At 36.3% G+C, this 15,987-nt stretch overlaps 1 protein-coding gene across 6 annotated transcripts in view; it reads right to left on the bottom strand.

Moving 5' to 3' along the window:
* SUPT20H (SPT20 homolog, SAGA complex component) overlaps positions 1-15,987 on the bottom strand; it is a 37,092-nt gene that overhangs the window by 14,301 nt on the left and 6,804 nt on the right. For 3 of the 6 annotated variants that reach the window (XM_009290178.2, XM_009290181.2, XM_009290183.2), the window contains exons 5-15: positions 12,334-12,463; positions 11,557-11,660; positions 10,911-11,027; positions 10,731-10,784; positions 9,686-9,825; positions 8,248-8,404; positions 8,104-8,160; positions 6,988-7,059; positions 5,877-6,034; positions 3,574-3,606; positions 1,343-1,460 (exon numbers count right to left, since the gene is read on the bottom strand). In XM_009290178.2, coding sequence (XP_009288453.1) covers positions 1,343-1,460; positions 3,574-3,606; positions 5,877-6,034; positions 6,988-7,059; positions 8,104-8,160; positions 8,248-8,404; positions 9,686-9,825; positions 10,731-10,784; positions 10,911-11,027; positions 11,557-11,660; positions 12,334-12,463 — 1,140 coding nt within the window. The remainder of the gene's footprint in view (positions 1-1,342; positions 1,461-3,573; positions 3,607-5,876; positions 6,035-6,987; positions 7,060-8,103; positions 8,161-8,247; positions 8,405-9,685; positions 9,826-10,730; positions 10,785-10,910; positions 11,028-11,556; positions 11,661-12,333; positions 12,464-15,987) is intronic. The other 3 variants (XM_009290180.2, XM_009290186.2, XM_009290185.2) reach the window with 1 other exon arrangement.

Below are 15,987 nucleotides of genomic sequence, written 5' to 3'. Positions count from 1 at the left end.
TGGGCCCAGGCCAACTGTCTGAGATTCAACAAGGCCAAGTGCCGGGTCCTGCACTTCGGCCACAACAACCCCATGCAGCGCTACAGGCTTGGGGAAGAGTGGCTGGAAAGCTGCCTGTCGGAAAAGGACCTGGGGGTGCTGGTCGACAGTCGGCTGAACATGAGCCAGCAGCGTGCCCAGGCGGCCAAGAAGGCCAATGGCATCCTGGCCTGTATCAGAAATAGTGTGGCCAGCAGGAGTAGGGAAGTGATCGTGCCCCTGTATTCGGCACTGGTGAGGCCGCACCTCGAATACTGTGTTCAGTTTTGGGCCCCTCACTACAAGAAGGACATTGAGGTGCTGGAGCATGTCCAGAGAAGGGCAACGAGGCTGGTGAGGGGTGTGGAGAACAAGTCTTATGAGGAGCGGCTGAGGGAACTGGGGTTGTTTAGCCTGCAGAAAAGGAGGCTGAGGGGAGACCTCATCACTCTCTACAACTACCTGGAAGGAGGTTGTAGCGAAGTGGGGGTCGGTCTCTTCTCCCAAGTAACTAGCGATAGGACGAGAGGAAATGGCCTCAAGTTGCGCCAGGGGAGGTTTAGATTGGACATGAGGAAAAATGTCTTTACTGAAAGAGTGGTGAAACATTGGAACAGGCTGCCCAGGGAAGTGGGTGAGTCCCCATCCCTGGAGGTATTTAAAAGACGAGTAGATGAGGCACTTAGGGACATGGTTTAGTGGGCATGGTGGTGTTGGGGCGACGGTTGGACTCGATGATCCTAGAGGTCTTTTCCAACCTCAATGATTCTATGAGAATTTGGGAATGCGGGAATTTCTACTGGATGCGTGCATACAAACATATGCACTTTAAAGGTTTTGGTGTTTGTTTGTGGGTTTTTTTTTTTTGGTTGTTTTTTAAGTTTTCATCTTCAAACTAAAGAGAAAATAATTTTAATAATTTCTAAAGGTAAAAGAAAAGAAGTTCAGCTACTACATCTGCTTCTGTGTTTACTGACCTGTAAAATAAAATGCATAGCTGCATTTTACTATACTGCTCTGTGAAAGGTTCATCTGAACAGAGGAAAATGATACAACAAAACCTTGGAGCTAACTATACTATATATACATGGCTAAAAAAAAGACATAGCTAAAAGACACAACATTTGAACAGTGAAAACAAAAATGCTTTCCTCTAACTTTTCCAATATACTCACTCTGAATGATTATGACAATAAAGCATTTAAAAATTCATTCAGAATGAAATCTTTAGGTTCTTTTACTTTTAAATGTGGATAGCAAAAATTATTAGAATAATTCAATAATCAAGTGCAAATAGAAGAAATGTATGGCTTGATAAACTCACTTCCATTTCCTTCCCTGGAGAAAGATGACTAAGATTGACTGATCCACCTGAATTATGAAACATTTTCACAGGACATTTAGCTTCATTTTGTACTAACTCCTGATACTGGTTCACCACTCTGAAACAAACAATGAGGGCATAAGAAGATTAACAACTTTGAACTTCTAAAGTAGATACGTATATGTAAACACATAATTGTATATCTTACATAATCATATATTATTTTATACATAAGTATACATTATCTAAGTATGCATCTATATAAAATAGAGATGCACATATATAAAACATATCTATATCTCTGTATATCTTTCTACTTTATGTTCCTGGGCTCTTTTCTTAAATTTATTCCGTTTTAACTTTTCTTTTAATCACTGTCTTTTTTTCTAGTTTGTTCAAGAAACAAGTTTAAGAAGCACTCTTTTGGAGGAATACGCAAAACAGTAGACAGAACAGTTCCCTTCCCCAAAGCAACCGCAGTTCTTTGGGATGTCCATCAATGGGGATCCCATTCCCTTCACATGGGTCCAGAATCTTTTGTAAAGCTGTGTCCTCTGCTTATGCTCCCTGTGGAACAGCCAGTTCTCCTTTAACTTGAGGTCTATGTCAGATGAGGACTCTGAAAGCAAGGGATGAACTAAGAGATCCATACTGAATGTACATCCAAGAACCAGTTATCACATCAAAAGTGATCACTCTTCCTTGAGCACCAGGACAGCCAGGTCTTATTCTATGAGACTAACGAGCAGTGATGTATCCAGGAATTTAAAGCATCGATAGCATCAGGCAAACAAGTTTAAAGTACTGTTCTACCAAATCAAATACTACATCTGTACTAATTTGAGAGAACTAAGCTGAGGGAATACTGTTTCACAAACGCGAGCAGAATATACAAAGTGACCTTGCAGACTTGAAAAATCAAGCTGAAGACCTGTTGTCACTTATACTCTGGTGGACTGAACCTCAATGAAAAACTGCTGGAATATTTCCATTAGCTCACACCTAAACACGATGAACTACACTTTATTTTGGTATAGCACTGATTCAATATGCTGCTATATGACTAATGCAGACATAAGCAAGCGCCCCAAGATACACGGCAGAGGAAAGGGTGCAATGTACTTTTTTCAGTAACTAGGTTTTAGACTGCCTTAAAATTACAGTGGAATCAGAGTAATAAAATGCTGTGTACTCAAAAAGGTGGTCCTGCCCTCCTCCCTCGCTACTGCTTCTTCTTGTCCTAGTCCCTGAAACCCAACTGCTTATTCTGATTGAAGAATTTGTGCAACCCAGTGGCAAACATGATCAGGAAAGCAATGTTTGCTTTAAAAAACTAGACCCCTGTATTATTGTTTTAGTTTTCAGCCAACCAACCCCCCAATTCAGCTTACAGCACAAAGGAGGCAGGAGAGAATATAAGCAAAGAGTTTCTTGATCAAAATTATCCATTAAAACAAAGAACATTATTATTGATTTTTGACCAAATTAAGGACTCATCTCCCTGCCAAGCACATAAGAAGAGGGTAGGGGAGTAAGAGCTATGGCATGTACATCACCTTGAGGTCTCCTATGAAGGCACAAAACCAAACTGGCTTTGACAGAGATCACTTTTTAAAGGTTCTGTGCTCATATGCACAAAGAAACACAGGTACCTAAGGTAATGCACACTGACAAACATTTGAAGAAATACTTATTTTGCTGCCTCGGTTATCCCAGAATTGCTACTCATAATCATTCTACAACAAATATACACTGGAAAACTGTTTTATTACTTGCTTCTCTAAGAAAGCTGAATCAAGTAATGCACAACACACAAAAATAAGTTGCATATATACAAGTCCTAGATTATGCTTAAAGTTCAAATGAACTATTTCCATGATTGCTAATTTACCATACAAAATGTCAAGATGAAATTCCTGCTAAGTGCTCTCAGAATTTTATTATTGCCTGTGTAATCAAGAATAATTGTGCAAATAACTATAACATGCCTGACATTTAGGTAGTGGGACAAGCTGTATTCATGTATTTGCTTTCCTCTGTTCTTCCTTGCTTGTTAAATATACAAACTGCACACTATATCCTACTTCTTGTTATGATTAATTCCTTTTATTTTCCTCATCTGTTCTGCATCTGTTTCCATAACCACAACATTAGCAGTCATAACGGCTAAAGGGAACAAAATTCATTATTTGGCATTAAGCCAAATGGTTGTACATGATATATTAATTTACCTTTCAGCATCAGTCTTCGAACCAATAAGGAACCTGAAATGTAAAATGTATAATACATTTTCAGGCATGATTCGGACTAAAAGAACATGTTTTTTTAATCACAAAACTTTGAACGAATGTCAGTGCTGCTCTTTTTTTCAGGTCTGCTGAAAATACAGAGATACCGTATCCAATTAATGGACTAGGTATTATTTAGTACTTGAAATACAAACTTGGCTTCATAACCATATGTACAATATACACACATGGTCTAATATGGTCTCCTTTAAAAGTAAATTGCCTACTAAGCAAAAGGCGGAATACGGAAGTTTTGTATTTTATACTTTCAAAAAATGGAAGTGAATAACTGTTACAGAATTGCTATCATAAAAAGTACAAGGGAAAAGGTATGTATAAATCAATACATCAATACTCTCACACTGAAATATAACCATAAATGTCCTGTGGGTATGTCAAAAACAGCCCTACCTGTAATATTTTAACACACATTTAGTTTCCATTGTTTGATTTCACTTATGCAAATTCTGATTCCTCAAGATTTTCCAGTACTCCTAAATAAGCATTTCACTTTTGTGCAATATTTATGGCTTGCAAATTTATTACTTCAGTGATTTTTTTTTTTAAACACTACAGACCTTTTCTGTTTCTCTAGCTCAAAAACAAAAAAGCAGTTTTATTTTACAGCAGAACAACAAAAATGTCTTCTGCACCTTTTACTTCATATGACGTAGTTTTCTAATGAGGAAGTATCCAAATGTTTATGAACTTCAACTGGTCATGTCTTAAAAATAATGGACTAGAGCAATGATTTCCAAAAAACCCCAGGCATCTAACACCTATAAATCCTTTTAATTCCCAGTCTTATTACACAACTGTATGGTAGCGCTGCTGTTCCAGGAAGATCAGTACCAAGTATGTGTGCTGGTTTTGGCTGGGATAGAGTTAATTTCTTCATAGTAGCTAGTATGGGGCTATGTTTTGGATTTGTGATTAAAACAGTGTTGATAACACAGGGATGTTTTTGTTACTGCTGAGCAGTGCTTACACAGAGTCAAGGCCTCTTCTGCTTCTCACCCCACCCCACCAGCGAGTAGGCTGGGGGTGCACAAGAAGTTGGGAGGGGACACAGCTGGGACAGCTGACCCCAACTGACCAAAGGGATATTCCACACCATATGACGTCATGCTCGGCATATAAAGCTGGGGGAAGAAGGAGGAAGGGGGGGACGTTTGGAGTGATGGCGTTTGTCTTCCCAAGTAACTGTTAGGCATGATGGAGCCCTGCTTTACTGGAGATGGCTGAACACCTGCCTGCCGATGGGAAGGAGTGAATGAATTCCTTGTGTTGCTTTGTTTGTGTGCGCAGCTTTTGCTTTACTTATTAAACTGTCTTTATCTCAACCCACAAGTTTTCTCACTTTTACCCTTCCGATTCTCTCCCTCATCCCACGGGGCCGGGGGGGGAAATGAGTGAGCAGCTGTGTGGCACTTAGTTGCCAGCTGGGGTTAAACCACAACAGTATGGAAATAAACAGTAAATAGCTCCGTCTAGGGATAAAACATCCTGAGGATTAAGAAGATTAAGATTTTAATAAAAAATTAGATAGGAATTACATACTAGACAATAAATCAATTTTCATTAACAGCACTAAAGTTTCCTCAGGCTCACTGCTCCTTGCCTTACTGAAAGTGATAGGGTCTATTCTGCTGAACAGGTTCCTCCATACAAAGAATCTGGTACACACAACAAAAAGAGCCAAGAATAGAGAATCTTCGTAGAACCACAGCCAACAACAGCAGATTCAAAACAAGTCAAAATGACGAAGCTTCTTAGGAGCTCATGTTTTTCTTCATCATTTATTTAGCCTGAATTTCTTTGAGTAAGGGTAAACATAATATAATGAAGTCTTACGTTTTCACAGCATCAGGCAAATTTTGACAACAATCAAAATTATGAGTAACACTGAAAGAGTGCTAGCTATGTCTCACGGTGTCTCCACAATTTGCGGTGTTGAGGGTTTTTTTTGGGGGGGGGGGTTGTTTGTTTTTACAATATATCTTCAATGTAAAAGAACATGCAGATTTAACATAAAAGTACATTTAAGATATGATGGTTGCTTGAACACATTTTGTTTTGGGTTTTTTTGTTAAAAAAATTTTCAGTTCATTAACTGAATTTTTCAAACAAAACTCTTAAATCACATTTCTAGCTCTAGAGTATTTTTATGACTGAAAATGGTAAGTAATGTTTGTCTTCCTTCATCTATCAGATCATAGCAGAGTTTAAAAGAACATGTAACTTACTGTGATGGAGTTAATAGGTTGTCATTTTCCTCATCACCTTTGAGTGTCTGAATTTTACCATAGTACAAGGGATTGCCAAGAGACTGAAAAATGGTCAGTTTTGTTTTTTGAAGCTGATTACCAACTTCACATTCAAACACATAATCATCTTTTATTTCCTAAAAAGACAGAAGAAAATAACCAAATAAGTCTTAAACAAGTGATAACAGAAACAGCTAGTAAAATATGCCAGTTCTATACAATACAGTAAGAAACACTCTATAAGAAGGGGTGCATTATCTAAAATGAAAGTGATTTGAGAAGTTATCTAAAGGGATGAAAGGAAAAAGTTTATCACCTCTTAAAAATACAAAAATATTGCAAACCCTAAACAATCATGTTAGATATGGAAAGGCAGACTGGATAAACATATATAAAGTTTTATATAAATTATGACAATGCAAAAAAACGTTCCGAGTAAAGCATTGGAGATGAAGATTAAATCCTGTGGGAAAGTATTACTTTTTGTTTATTTGAAACTACAAAGACATCATGACAGATGCTGTTAATAAAGATAAATTCTTTGTAATTTTGGAGGCAAGATATTATGAAATGATTTATGGCTAATTATATTAAATGACTACTACTTATCAAATCATGTAATTTGTGCCAGAAATCTTAAGGTTCAACTTAAACATTGCAGAAAGTTTTTTGTAAGAGGTATTTAACATTACTTAATCTCTTTCCACATTTAACATTTTGATTTTAACAGAAGCTCTTTTCCAACAACCTTTGAGTATCTGAGTGAATAAAGCAATTTGTTGAGCAGAGTACTGCTCTCTGTAACTTAATATGCTTTCTTTACTATACAGCAACAGCACGTTACTTGGGAGATTAAAGTTGCTTTTCCTTGTATTTCTGGAAAGCCTGAGGAAATTACAAGACTGATCACATGCATGCTGCACTGTATGAAATTACAAGTATCTGTGGTAATCTTTCTGTCTATATAACACATGGAAGATTAATTAAATTGGGGGAGGGAAGACTATTCCCACATTACTTAGATTTTGTTGAAATAAGAGGCACTTTAACTAGAGACAGAGAAGTTTGGCCAAAGGTCTAAACTACTCACATGGGCTGGCCAGACAGTTGGTTGTGAGTCATCAGGCTTGATAGACTTTTCCACTTTGGCGTATTTTTCCACCTTAAAGAAAATGGAGATATCAGAAAAGAAAGAACAATAGTCATATTGGGCCAGAGTTAAAGTCAATCTAGCACAGTTTCTTGTTTTTAATAGCGGCTAACATGACAGTCTTTACAAGTGAGTGTGCAAGAAACAGACAAGGATAGCTTGATACTTTGCACAGCGTCCCCCCTTTGTATTATGCATTCAGAAAAAGTGAATTGGAGAACCTTCAGACCTTTACATTTATTCTGTTACACCATATTTGCTTGGTTAAACTTAACAAAAGTGTGAAAAATGGCTTAAGGCTACAGACCGAAATCACTGCCTGCAATGTGGAACGATTAAGAAATTTCGCAATACCAGTAACTCCTAAAGACTCCAATTAGGTCAGGTACAACACTGTTGAGGTGCAAAGGGAGAGAAGGTTTGTACAAACTTACAGCATAATTTCACATGTAACGCACACTCTTACCAGCCCTATTAAGTTCAAAGCTACAATCTTGTCTAGTCTACTGAGTCCCTTCTGTATGCTAGTAATATGTATTTTGGCAGTGCCAGAAACTGAGAATGTGAATGTCCCTGAGAGAAGAATGCACACAGAGCGATCAGAAGAATTCCCAACTAGAATTCTTGTATAAAAAAAATTAAACTATTGAAAATATTATGTCCTATAGTATCATAACATGTCAAAAAGAGGAGTTTCTACCAAGCTGAGAAGTGACTCATTTTTAAATAATTTCCTTACCTCATTTCTTTTTCTATTTTTTATATGATCAGACAACTTCAAATAGACATGCTCATTGAACCCACAGATGAACAATACTAAAAGTCCGTTTTCACTGTTTATCTCATCCAAACTACCATGTTACAATTGCAACGTATTCTAGTATGGTTTAGCTTGTGTTTATACCTTACAGTACAGAAAAATAATTTTAAATGTTAAAGTCACTCCCACTTTTTAAAGGTCATTCTTTGATACTGGATACTCTTTAGTCACTTCTTCATACAACACAATGATCAATACAATTGCTAATAATTGCTAATGGTAACAACTGGACTTACATCCACTTCAGAAGGTGCAGTCAAGTAGCAAGGGTTCTGTTTCCACATATCTACGCACTGGAAGATGAAAAAGCAGTATTAATGTATTAAAATGTTTTAAACAAATAGTTAGAAGTATACCCATCTCTGTCTCAGAACACTTACATTTCCAGCTTTAGAAATTTTGAGGTCATACTGCTGGGCTCCTTTCCTCTCCTTTCTTTTCTGTAAGTAGTCAAGTAGTCTGAGCTGAGGTGGAGTTGAATAGTGAGCTACTTCCTGCTGTCTGTTCAGAGACGACCTCGAGTACCTTTTGAAGCACCTATGGTAAAATGACAGATAAGCTTGTAAAACCATCAAAATGGAATTCCCCACTGCCTGTGTACAAACAAAAATATGCAGGGAAATGCTACTTACATTGAGACTAAAAGACAGGTTTTGAAATATTAATTTAAAATTGTTATTCTGGATTACACTGTACAACTCAAACTCTTGATTTCATATTTTTTAAAAATACTAGTATTCTGTTCATGTGTTTCAGCACTAAGAATGGGGTCATTTTTGAAATGCATAATTGAAGTACATTGTCAAAATAAGTAACTAACTGAAAAGTTGCCAAGCTTAAAATATTTGCATATTATCATAGATATCAGTTCTGTCAGAAGATCTGTGTACTGCTTATGTAAGTATAAAGTTACAAACACAGTAACTACCTTCCATTCTTTGTCTCATGCCAAACCCATTGGTACATTAATGTTGTTCTGGACATTCATTTAACACCTTTGCCTATTTTTCTAGTGGAAAGCTTGTTGACCACCAAGCTCCAGTTTAAAGGACAGCCTGATCAATTTCACTATTTATACTTTTTCGTACAACCAGTGGTAATGTCTATTAGCATAGTATTTCAATGCAAATCTAGTTTTAAATATTTCAGTAATTCTGACAGGCCATTAGTATGTTTTCATTCTACAGAGTGAATGCAACTCTTAGTAGAACAAATGTGAACCATTTCGAGCTTTTGTGGAAAAAAGTGAATAACCATGCACAAAAGTGAAGCAATTTCAACGTTTTGTATATACTGCATTCCACATTACTTTTAAGTTTTCTAAGATTCTAATATGCCTACACTTCTGTTTAGCCTAAATGTCAAGCATATAAATAATTCCCTTGATTTTCTCATTCAGGGTTAAACTTGTACATAGCTTTTAACAAATCAGAGACCAATATGCAAGATATCCATTTATGTATTTTACATTACTGAGCTGCCATCTGACACAGCTTACATATGAATTACGCAAAAAAGGACAAAATCAAAACTGCAATAACATATTATGTTAAGAAAATAATATACACACATTCTTTTGATATACAAAAATAAGCATATTACAAGATCCTCTACTAACTGAAATACAGTACAATACTGAGCACTAAAAAATAAGATATTTCTTGACTGTTCCTCATATTCCTAATATTTAAGTAGATATTACTTTGAGCACTGCATATGAGAAGAAATATTTTCACATAAACCATTGCTTATATTTTTCTTTGAAACACGTCACAAAATTTCAAAGAAAGTCTCAACACGCTTCACACTGAATACTACCGTTTCATGGGGCGAGTGTTCATCTTCTGCTTGTTGTACAGGAGTCTGTTTGTAGTACAGGTCACTGCTATTGAAGGATCAAGACACAAAGGCTCTGCTGTAGCCAAAATAAGTTGGCTCTCAAGTAGGAGTTTGTCCTCCTGTAATATACACAGCTATTACTAAATGTAAAAATATGAAGAATTTTACACTAATTAAGTTGATATATACCTACGCATATGTGCACATTATCTTAAAGAAAACTGAAAAAATTGTGTATGGATAGTCGACAAAAGAAAGTATTTACAGTTAAGTATCACTAACCATTATTATGAGTTACAGAGCTTTGGGTGGGGTTTCCAATAGGAAAATAAATCCTTCTGAAAAGTAGAGGACATGTTCTTTTTTTTTTGTTGTTTTCTTTGTTTTAAACACAGTACTAGTGGCAATGAAATCCATTTTCTGTCAGTGATTCATATTGATGGACTGGCAATCAGTGCCATAAAGATAATCTACCTGGGACTTTAGATTACAATCTGAAATGGATTTGAGCATGATTGTGCCTCTGAAATACAAATGAGCACATTGAGTACACCATGCTATTCAGCAATTAAATAACTATAACTGTACAACCGTAGTTACTTAGGATTCTCTTTACTGTAACAGTATCAATAACAAAATGATGCTAGAAGAGCAATTGTGTCAGTAGACTCCAACTGTTGTTCTGGGGATGTATGCTGAAGGTGAATGCAGTAGGGTAAACTAGTTAGAGTAACTCCAATACTGTCATTCTGCATTACCAAAAATTAAGGTCTGATTCTACAAAACTTTTCGCAAATCCTATTGTTTTCTATGGCATCTTGTGGGAAGATGCTATTAACAAGTTAATTTGGCAGCTTTCTGGAGCGTATCCTATGCAGCACTATGCACATCACTGACAGCTTGAATTAATCAAAAACATAACCAGTTTTGTTTATCAGATTTTATTAAACAAATAAATAAATAATTTAAATAAATTTTTTTGTATTTACCACATCACTGTAAAGTTTTAAAATAACTAACCCACCTGTGTCCATTTATGGTTGTCACTTGTTATAGAATGCACATCACAAATTAAAGTCTGAGGAAGAAGACATAATGGTAATTAGCTTTCAACTAAATAATAAGATTTCTTAACGTACGTTCAGTAATAGTTCAAATCCAGCCTAGGAACTAACAGTGAGGAATGACTTAAAACACTTCTTACCTGCATTGTAGGACGCAAAAGAATGTGCTTGCTTTGGTACGTTGGCGATTTCATGTTACCAGACTGCCTATAGTCACGTATTTCTGCTATGACACATCCACAATGAAAAATATTAACCTAGTTGAAACAAAAAAACCCAACTTGTAAATAAACAAATATTTACCAACCTGCCTCAGCCCCTGCCTCCAAAAAGAAGTTTGTTATATATTATATAATGTGTAGTGACACTATGAATAAAACTAATCACTAATTTTGTCAGACCAGTGGTCTTTACTACATACCTAGATGTACCTAAAATACAAGCTTCAAAGCAGTGTTTTCACATGCCAGTAATGTAGTTTTAAGAAATTCCCCTGTTAAATATTTCATAATGACAAAGAACAAAGGATATTTTGCTAGAGCACAGAGTTGAAGTTGTTTGGCAGCCTTAACCATAACAATGTCTCTTACATCCCTTTCTCCCCAATATTTTTTTTTCCCTATATATCAATAAAATATTTATTTGGGGCATTAAATATTACAGTTCCAAATGCACAAGTGTTTTACATCTTGTGGTTGGAATCACCTATGTGAAGCATTAAAAAAAAAAATCAAGGTCTATCTGGGTATAAAACGTAAGTTCTTTTTGAAGACAAAACTTTCAAACCTGAGATTTTTCTAAAAGATCAACCAAAATAGGTGGTAGCTCCTCTGCATCCAAATATTCAAGCAGCTCTCCTTCCTCATAAGGCAGCCGAATGGTCTCAGAATCTGAATTTAAACAAAACATATTGCTTTTCTTCTGCCTTTCAAGTTCAAACTTTAACAACATGAAATCTAAAACAAGCTTGCCACAGGAAAAAGCAGGGCCTAGGAAACCTATCCAAACAGGAATTTTTTTTTTTCATAGTATTTTTTACATCCATTTCTGTTCCCAGAGCTTAATTTTGCTCTTATTGTGCCTAAAGGCAACATGCCTTTATAGCTCAATGGGATGAAATTTTTGCTCCCAGCTGATATACTGTATGCTTTTATTGCACGTCACAGTACCAGTGGCATGAAGATGCAACTAAACTGGAACACAGATGCTTTTAGTCAGACCTAGATTTAGGAAGCAGTAAAAGAAACAATTTGACAGAAGGAGCCTGAAGCGAGAGAAGCTCAGATAAGCAACTCAGGAAGCTAAGGGGAAATAAAAGAATGGAAGGCTATCGAAAAGACTCATATCTACTGATTTACGCTGCACTGTTAGAGACCGTTTCTGAGCACCTCACAGTTTTATGCAAATTCGTAGTTCAAGTACAGTTGTGTTGGTTTGTTTTTTTTTTTTTTTCCCACTTCTAACATAATCCCTTGTGGAGCAGTTAAATGTAAGCAACAACACATTCTAACTATTTATAGAGCATTCTGAATATTTTTAAAAATAAATAGCAAAAAATATTACCTGAACCATTTTTTCCCCTGAGCATAAGTGAATAACCCTCATTTCCCGGATAGAGGTTCACTACCAGACATGACAATGTCTCCTGCATAACCAGCTTCTCAAGTAAATTCACATTTCGCCTCAGCTTCTGCTTTAAAAGTAAACATTGCTTATGAACATAATACTATCAAGTAATTAGTAGCAATAAAAATAATTGCTAGAATAGGAGTACTATTTAGATTAATGTTGAAGTATATAGCTAAACAAGCACAGTTAAATTTAATTGGACTGTATTCAGCAGAGTATATTCATTATGTATTATTATACGTACTTATACACACAGATTTAAAAAAAACCCCACTCATTTAAATAAAAAACCCCCTTGAATTATAAATCCACAGACAACCCAGTTACCAAGAATGACCCTATGCTATAATGTTGTAAATCTACAGTGCACTATTATTTGTATAATTTCTATAAGCATCATTTATACCATCATTTACACACTATACATTGTTTGATTACAACAACAACAAAATATTTAGTACTTTCAAATATTCCTAACAGAAGCAGATATTTCTTTCCAGGATTAAAATATTGAATTACAGCATTTGGAAGCTTTCTTAATTGCATTGCCTTGTCTGTATTTGCTGAAATCTGATCCAGCAGCTGCAGACTATTCCCTTTTTTAACTGTAAGAATGATCTTTTCCATGTATAACAGATTTTTAAAATTAATTCGTATGTTTCAAAGACACCATGTACATCCTACAAATTTAAACATTTTAAAAGCCCCCCCGAGAACTTAAAACAATGAATTCTAAACCTCAGATAAATTTTACACCTTCTGGTTGGAGGGTAGATTTCATAGCTGAATACCATCCCTGGGTGGAGCTGTTCATTGGAAGTTAGCCCACTATACTTAGTTGGGTGCACGTGAAATGAGTAGTTGGACAGTCTGAATGCTAGGGTTATCTCTTTTTGAACAAATTTATCTTTGCAGAGATATTGGGAAGACAGAAAGCAGGATCATTACTTGTAGGGGAACTGTTCCTAAGAGAAAAGTACCGAAAACAAAACCCCGAATACCACAGCAATATAATCCAACAGATCATTTTAACAGATATGCAGAGAAAAAGGAGGAAAATATTTTTCATCTCCTGCTATGTAGTTTTTGGAACCATTGCCCAAAGTTAACTCTTCTCCATGATGACGGTGACTACATCTCGCTGCCTTTTACAGTTTAGAAATTGTGGAAACTAACACAAAGAAAAGGACAAGTAGCACACAAATCCTGGAGAATCAATGGGGAAAGAACTGGAGGAGCAGGGGAGAAAGGGGGAAAACATGTCATGGCAACACTAAAGGTAGAGACTACACAGGAAAGCCAATTCCTCATACAGGACTCTGGTGATGCAGCCTGTTAGGCAAAATCTTCTTCAGTTAAAACTCCTATTAATCACCCTCCACATCTACCCCAGAACAAGAGACTGCACATGCGCTGCTTCAATTTTCAGACACATTGCCGAGTAGGGGATATAGCTAGCTATTGGGCTTTCACTTTGACACAGTATGAAGTAGCCTGGGGTACAGTAATTGCCACTGGAGAGCGAAGTCAACACTCAACTAGTCTGACATCTTTGCTCTTAAGAATTGAGATACTCATCTTTTGATTGAAAAGTTCTTTTTCAGTGTTGGATGGATTAATACTTTCATATTTAGTTATGCAATGGCATTAGGAGGACAAAGGAATATGAGAATTCTGTAAGAGTTGATTTAAAAAAGGATCATCAGGTTATGTAAGAGAGGTTAAGAAGAAACTAATTATTTATGCTAAAGTTATATTTAAAAATAAAAAAGAAAGCAATCAAAAAATAAAAACAATTCCATTCCTCTATCATTGGGCAGAATTAATTCCATGATGACGGTGACTACATCTCGCTGCCTTTTACAGTTTAGAAATTGTGGAAACTAACACAAAGAAAAGGACAAGTAGCACACAAATCCTGGAGAATCAATGGGGAAAGAACTGGAGGAGCAGGGGAGAAAGGGGGAAAACATGTCATGGCAACACTAAAGGTAGAGACTACACAGGAAAGCCAATTCCTCATACAGGACTCTGGTGATGCAGCCTGTTAGGCAAAATCTTCTTCAGTTAAAACTCCTATTAATCACCCTCCACATCTACCCCAGAACAAGAGACTGCACATGCGCTGCTTCAATTTTCAGACACATTGCCGAGTAGGGGATATAGCTAGCTATTGGGCTTTCACTTTGACACAGTATGAAGTAGCCTGGGGTACAGTAATTGCCACTGGAGAGCGAAGTCAACACTCAACTAGTCTGACATCTTTGCTCTTAAGAATTGAGATACTCATCTTTTGATTGAAAAGTTCTTTTTCAGTGTTGGATGGATTAATACTTTCATATTTAGTTATGCAATGGCATTAGGAGGACAAAGGAATATGAGAATTCTGTAAGAGTTGATTTAAAAAAGGATCATCAGGTTATGTAAGAGAGGTTAAGAAGAAACTAATTATTTATGCTAAAGTTATATTTAAAAATAAAAAAGAAAGCAATCAAAAAATAAAAACAATTCCATTCCTCTATCATTGGGACAGAATTAATACTGCTTCTAGAAGTTGTTACTAATAATACTGTTAACGTTTCTAATTCAACTTTACTATTTTCATGAGCCGAAGAAAAAGGTTCATTTAATTAAGGGCATTATTCCATCCAAAATACAGGCACTGAATAATTTATACTAAATAGTAACCACTCATAGAATTTCTAAATAAACAATTCATCTTTTTTCCCCAGAAATTTGTCTATGCATGCAAGAAATAGCCATGAGATTTATTTTTATGGAAGGCCTCTGCTCCTTAAACACCTCATAAGTAAAATACATAATGGTAATTCAATTGTAAATGCAATTAAATTGAGTTAATCACATCACTCTGATGTAAATTTATTCAGCGAATGACATGTTAGTTTTATTTTTTTAATTTTTAGGTTTTGTTCAATAATAGTTGGGCAGTTATGGCTTGGGGTTTTTTTGCTTGTTTCATTTTTTTGGGGGTTAGGATGTTGAAGGGGGAAGACAGAGGGGAGGACAGTAACACAGGCCTAAGAACATTTTTGACACTGCATTCATATGACCTGAACTTCTTAAGACATATTCTAAGCACATTTTAAAATACAAAGCCTCTAAGACATTTGTGACGGTGTGCTCCCCCGCCCAACCTGACCTTTATCTCCCGTAACCCTGCTCAAGTGATAACTACCAGGGGCGGTCGTAATGGATGCTGGTCCTGATAGCTGCATCCAGCTCAAAGTGGATTCGAGAGCCAGAAAACACCACAATAACCAAGGGCTACTGTGAGAAATGCACCCACCTAACCACAGTTATCAGTATGCAGATATGACTATGAGTCAATCATCTTACCCCTATAAATAGTGAGCAGCCCAAGAGCCCTTTGAGCTCTCCTGCACAGCAGCGGGCTGCACAACAGGATCTCCCCTGGAGTAGGGACGCCTCTCAAGGTTTCTCCTGGAGGTTGAGAGATTCCTTGCTGCAACAGATCCTCGGTAAGTGACTAATAGCATGCTAAACTTTGAAATCTTAGCTAAGTGATATGAAGGATTAATTGCGCATATATAATCCTTTAGACATAAA

The sequence above is a fragment of the Aptenodytes forsteri genome, unplaced genomic scaffold (genome assembly GCF_000699145.1).
Source record: "Aptenodytes forsteri isolate BGI_AS27 unplaced genomic scaffold, ASM69914v1 Scaffold155, whole genome shotgun sequence".
Taxonomy (NCBI): domain Eukaryota; kingdom Metazoa; phylum Chordata; class Aves; order Sphenisciformes; family Spheniscidae; genus Aptenodytes; species Aptenodytes forsteri.
This window is presented reverse-complemented; position numbering and strand designations above follow the sequence as displayed.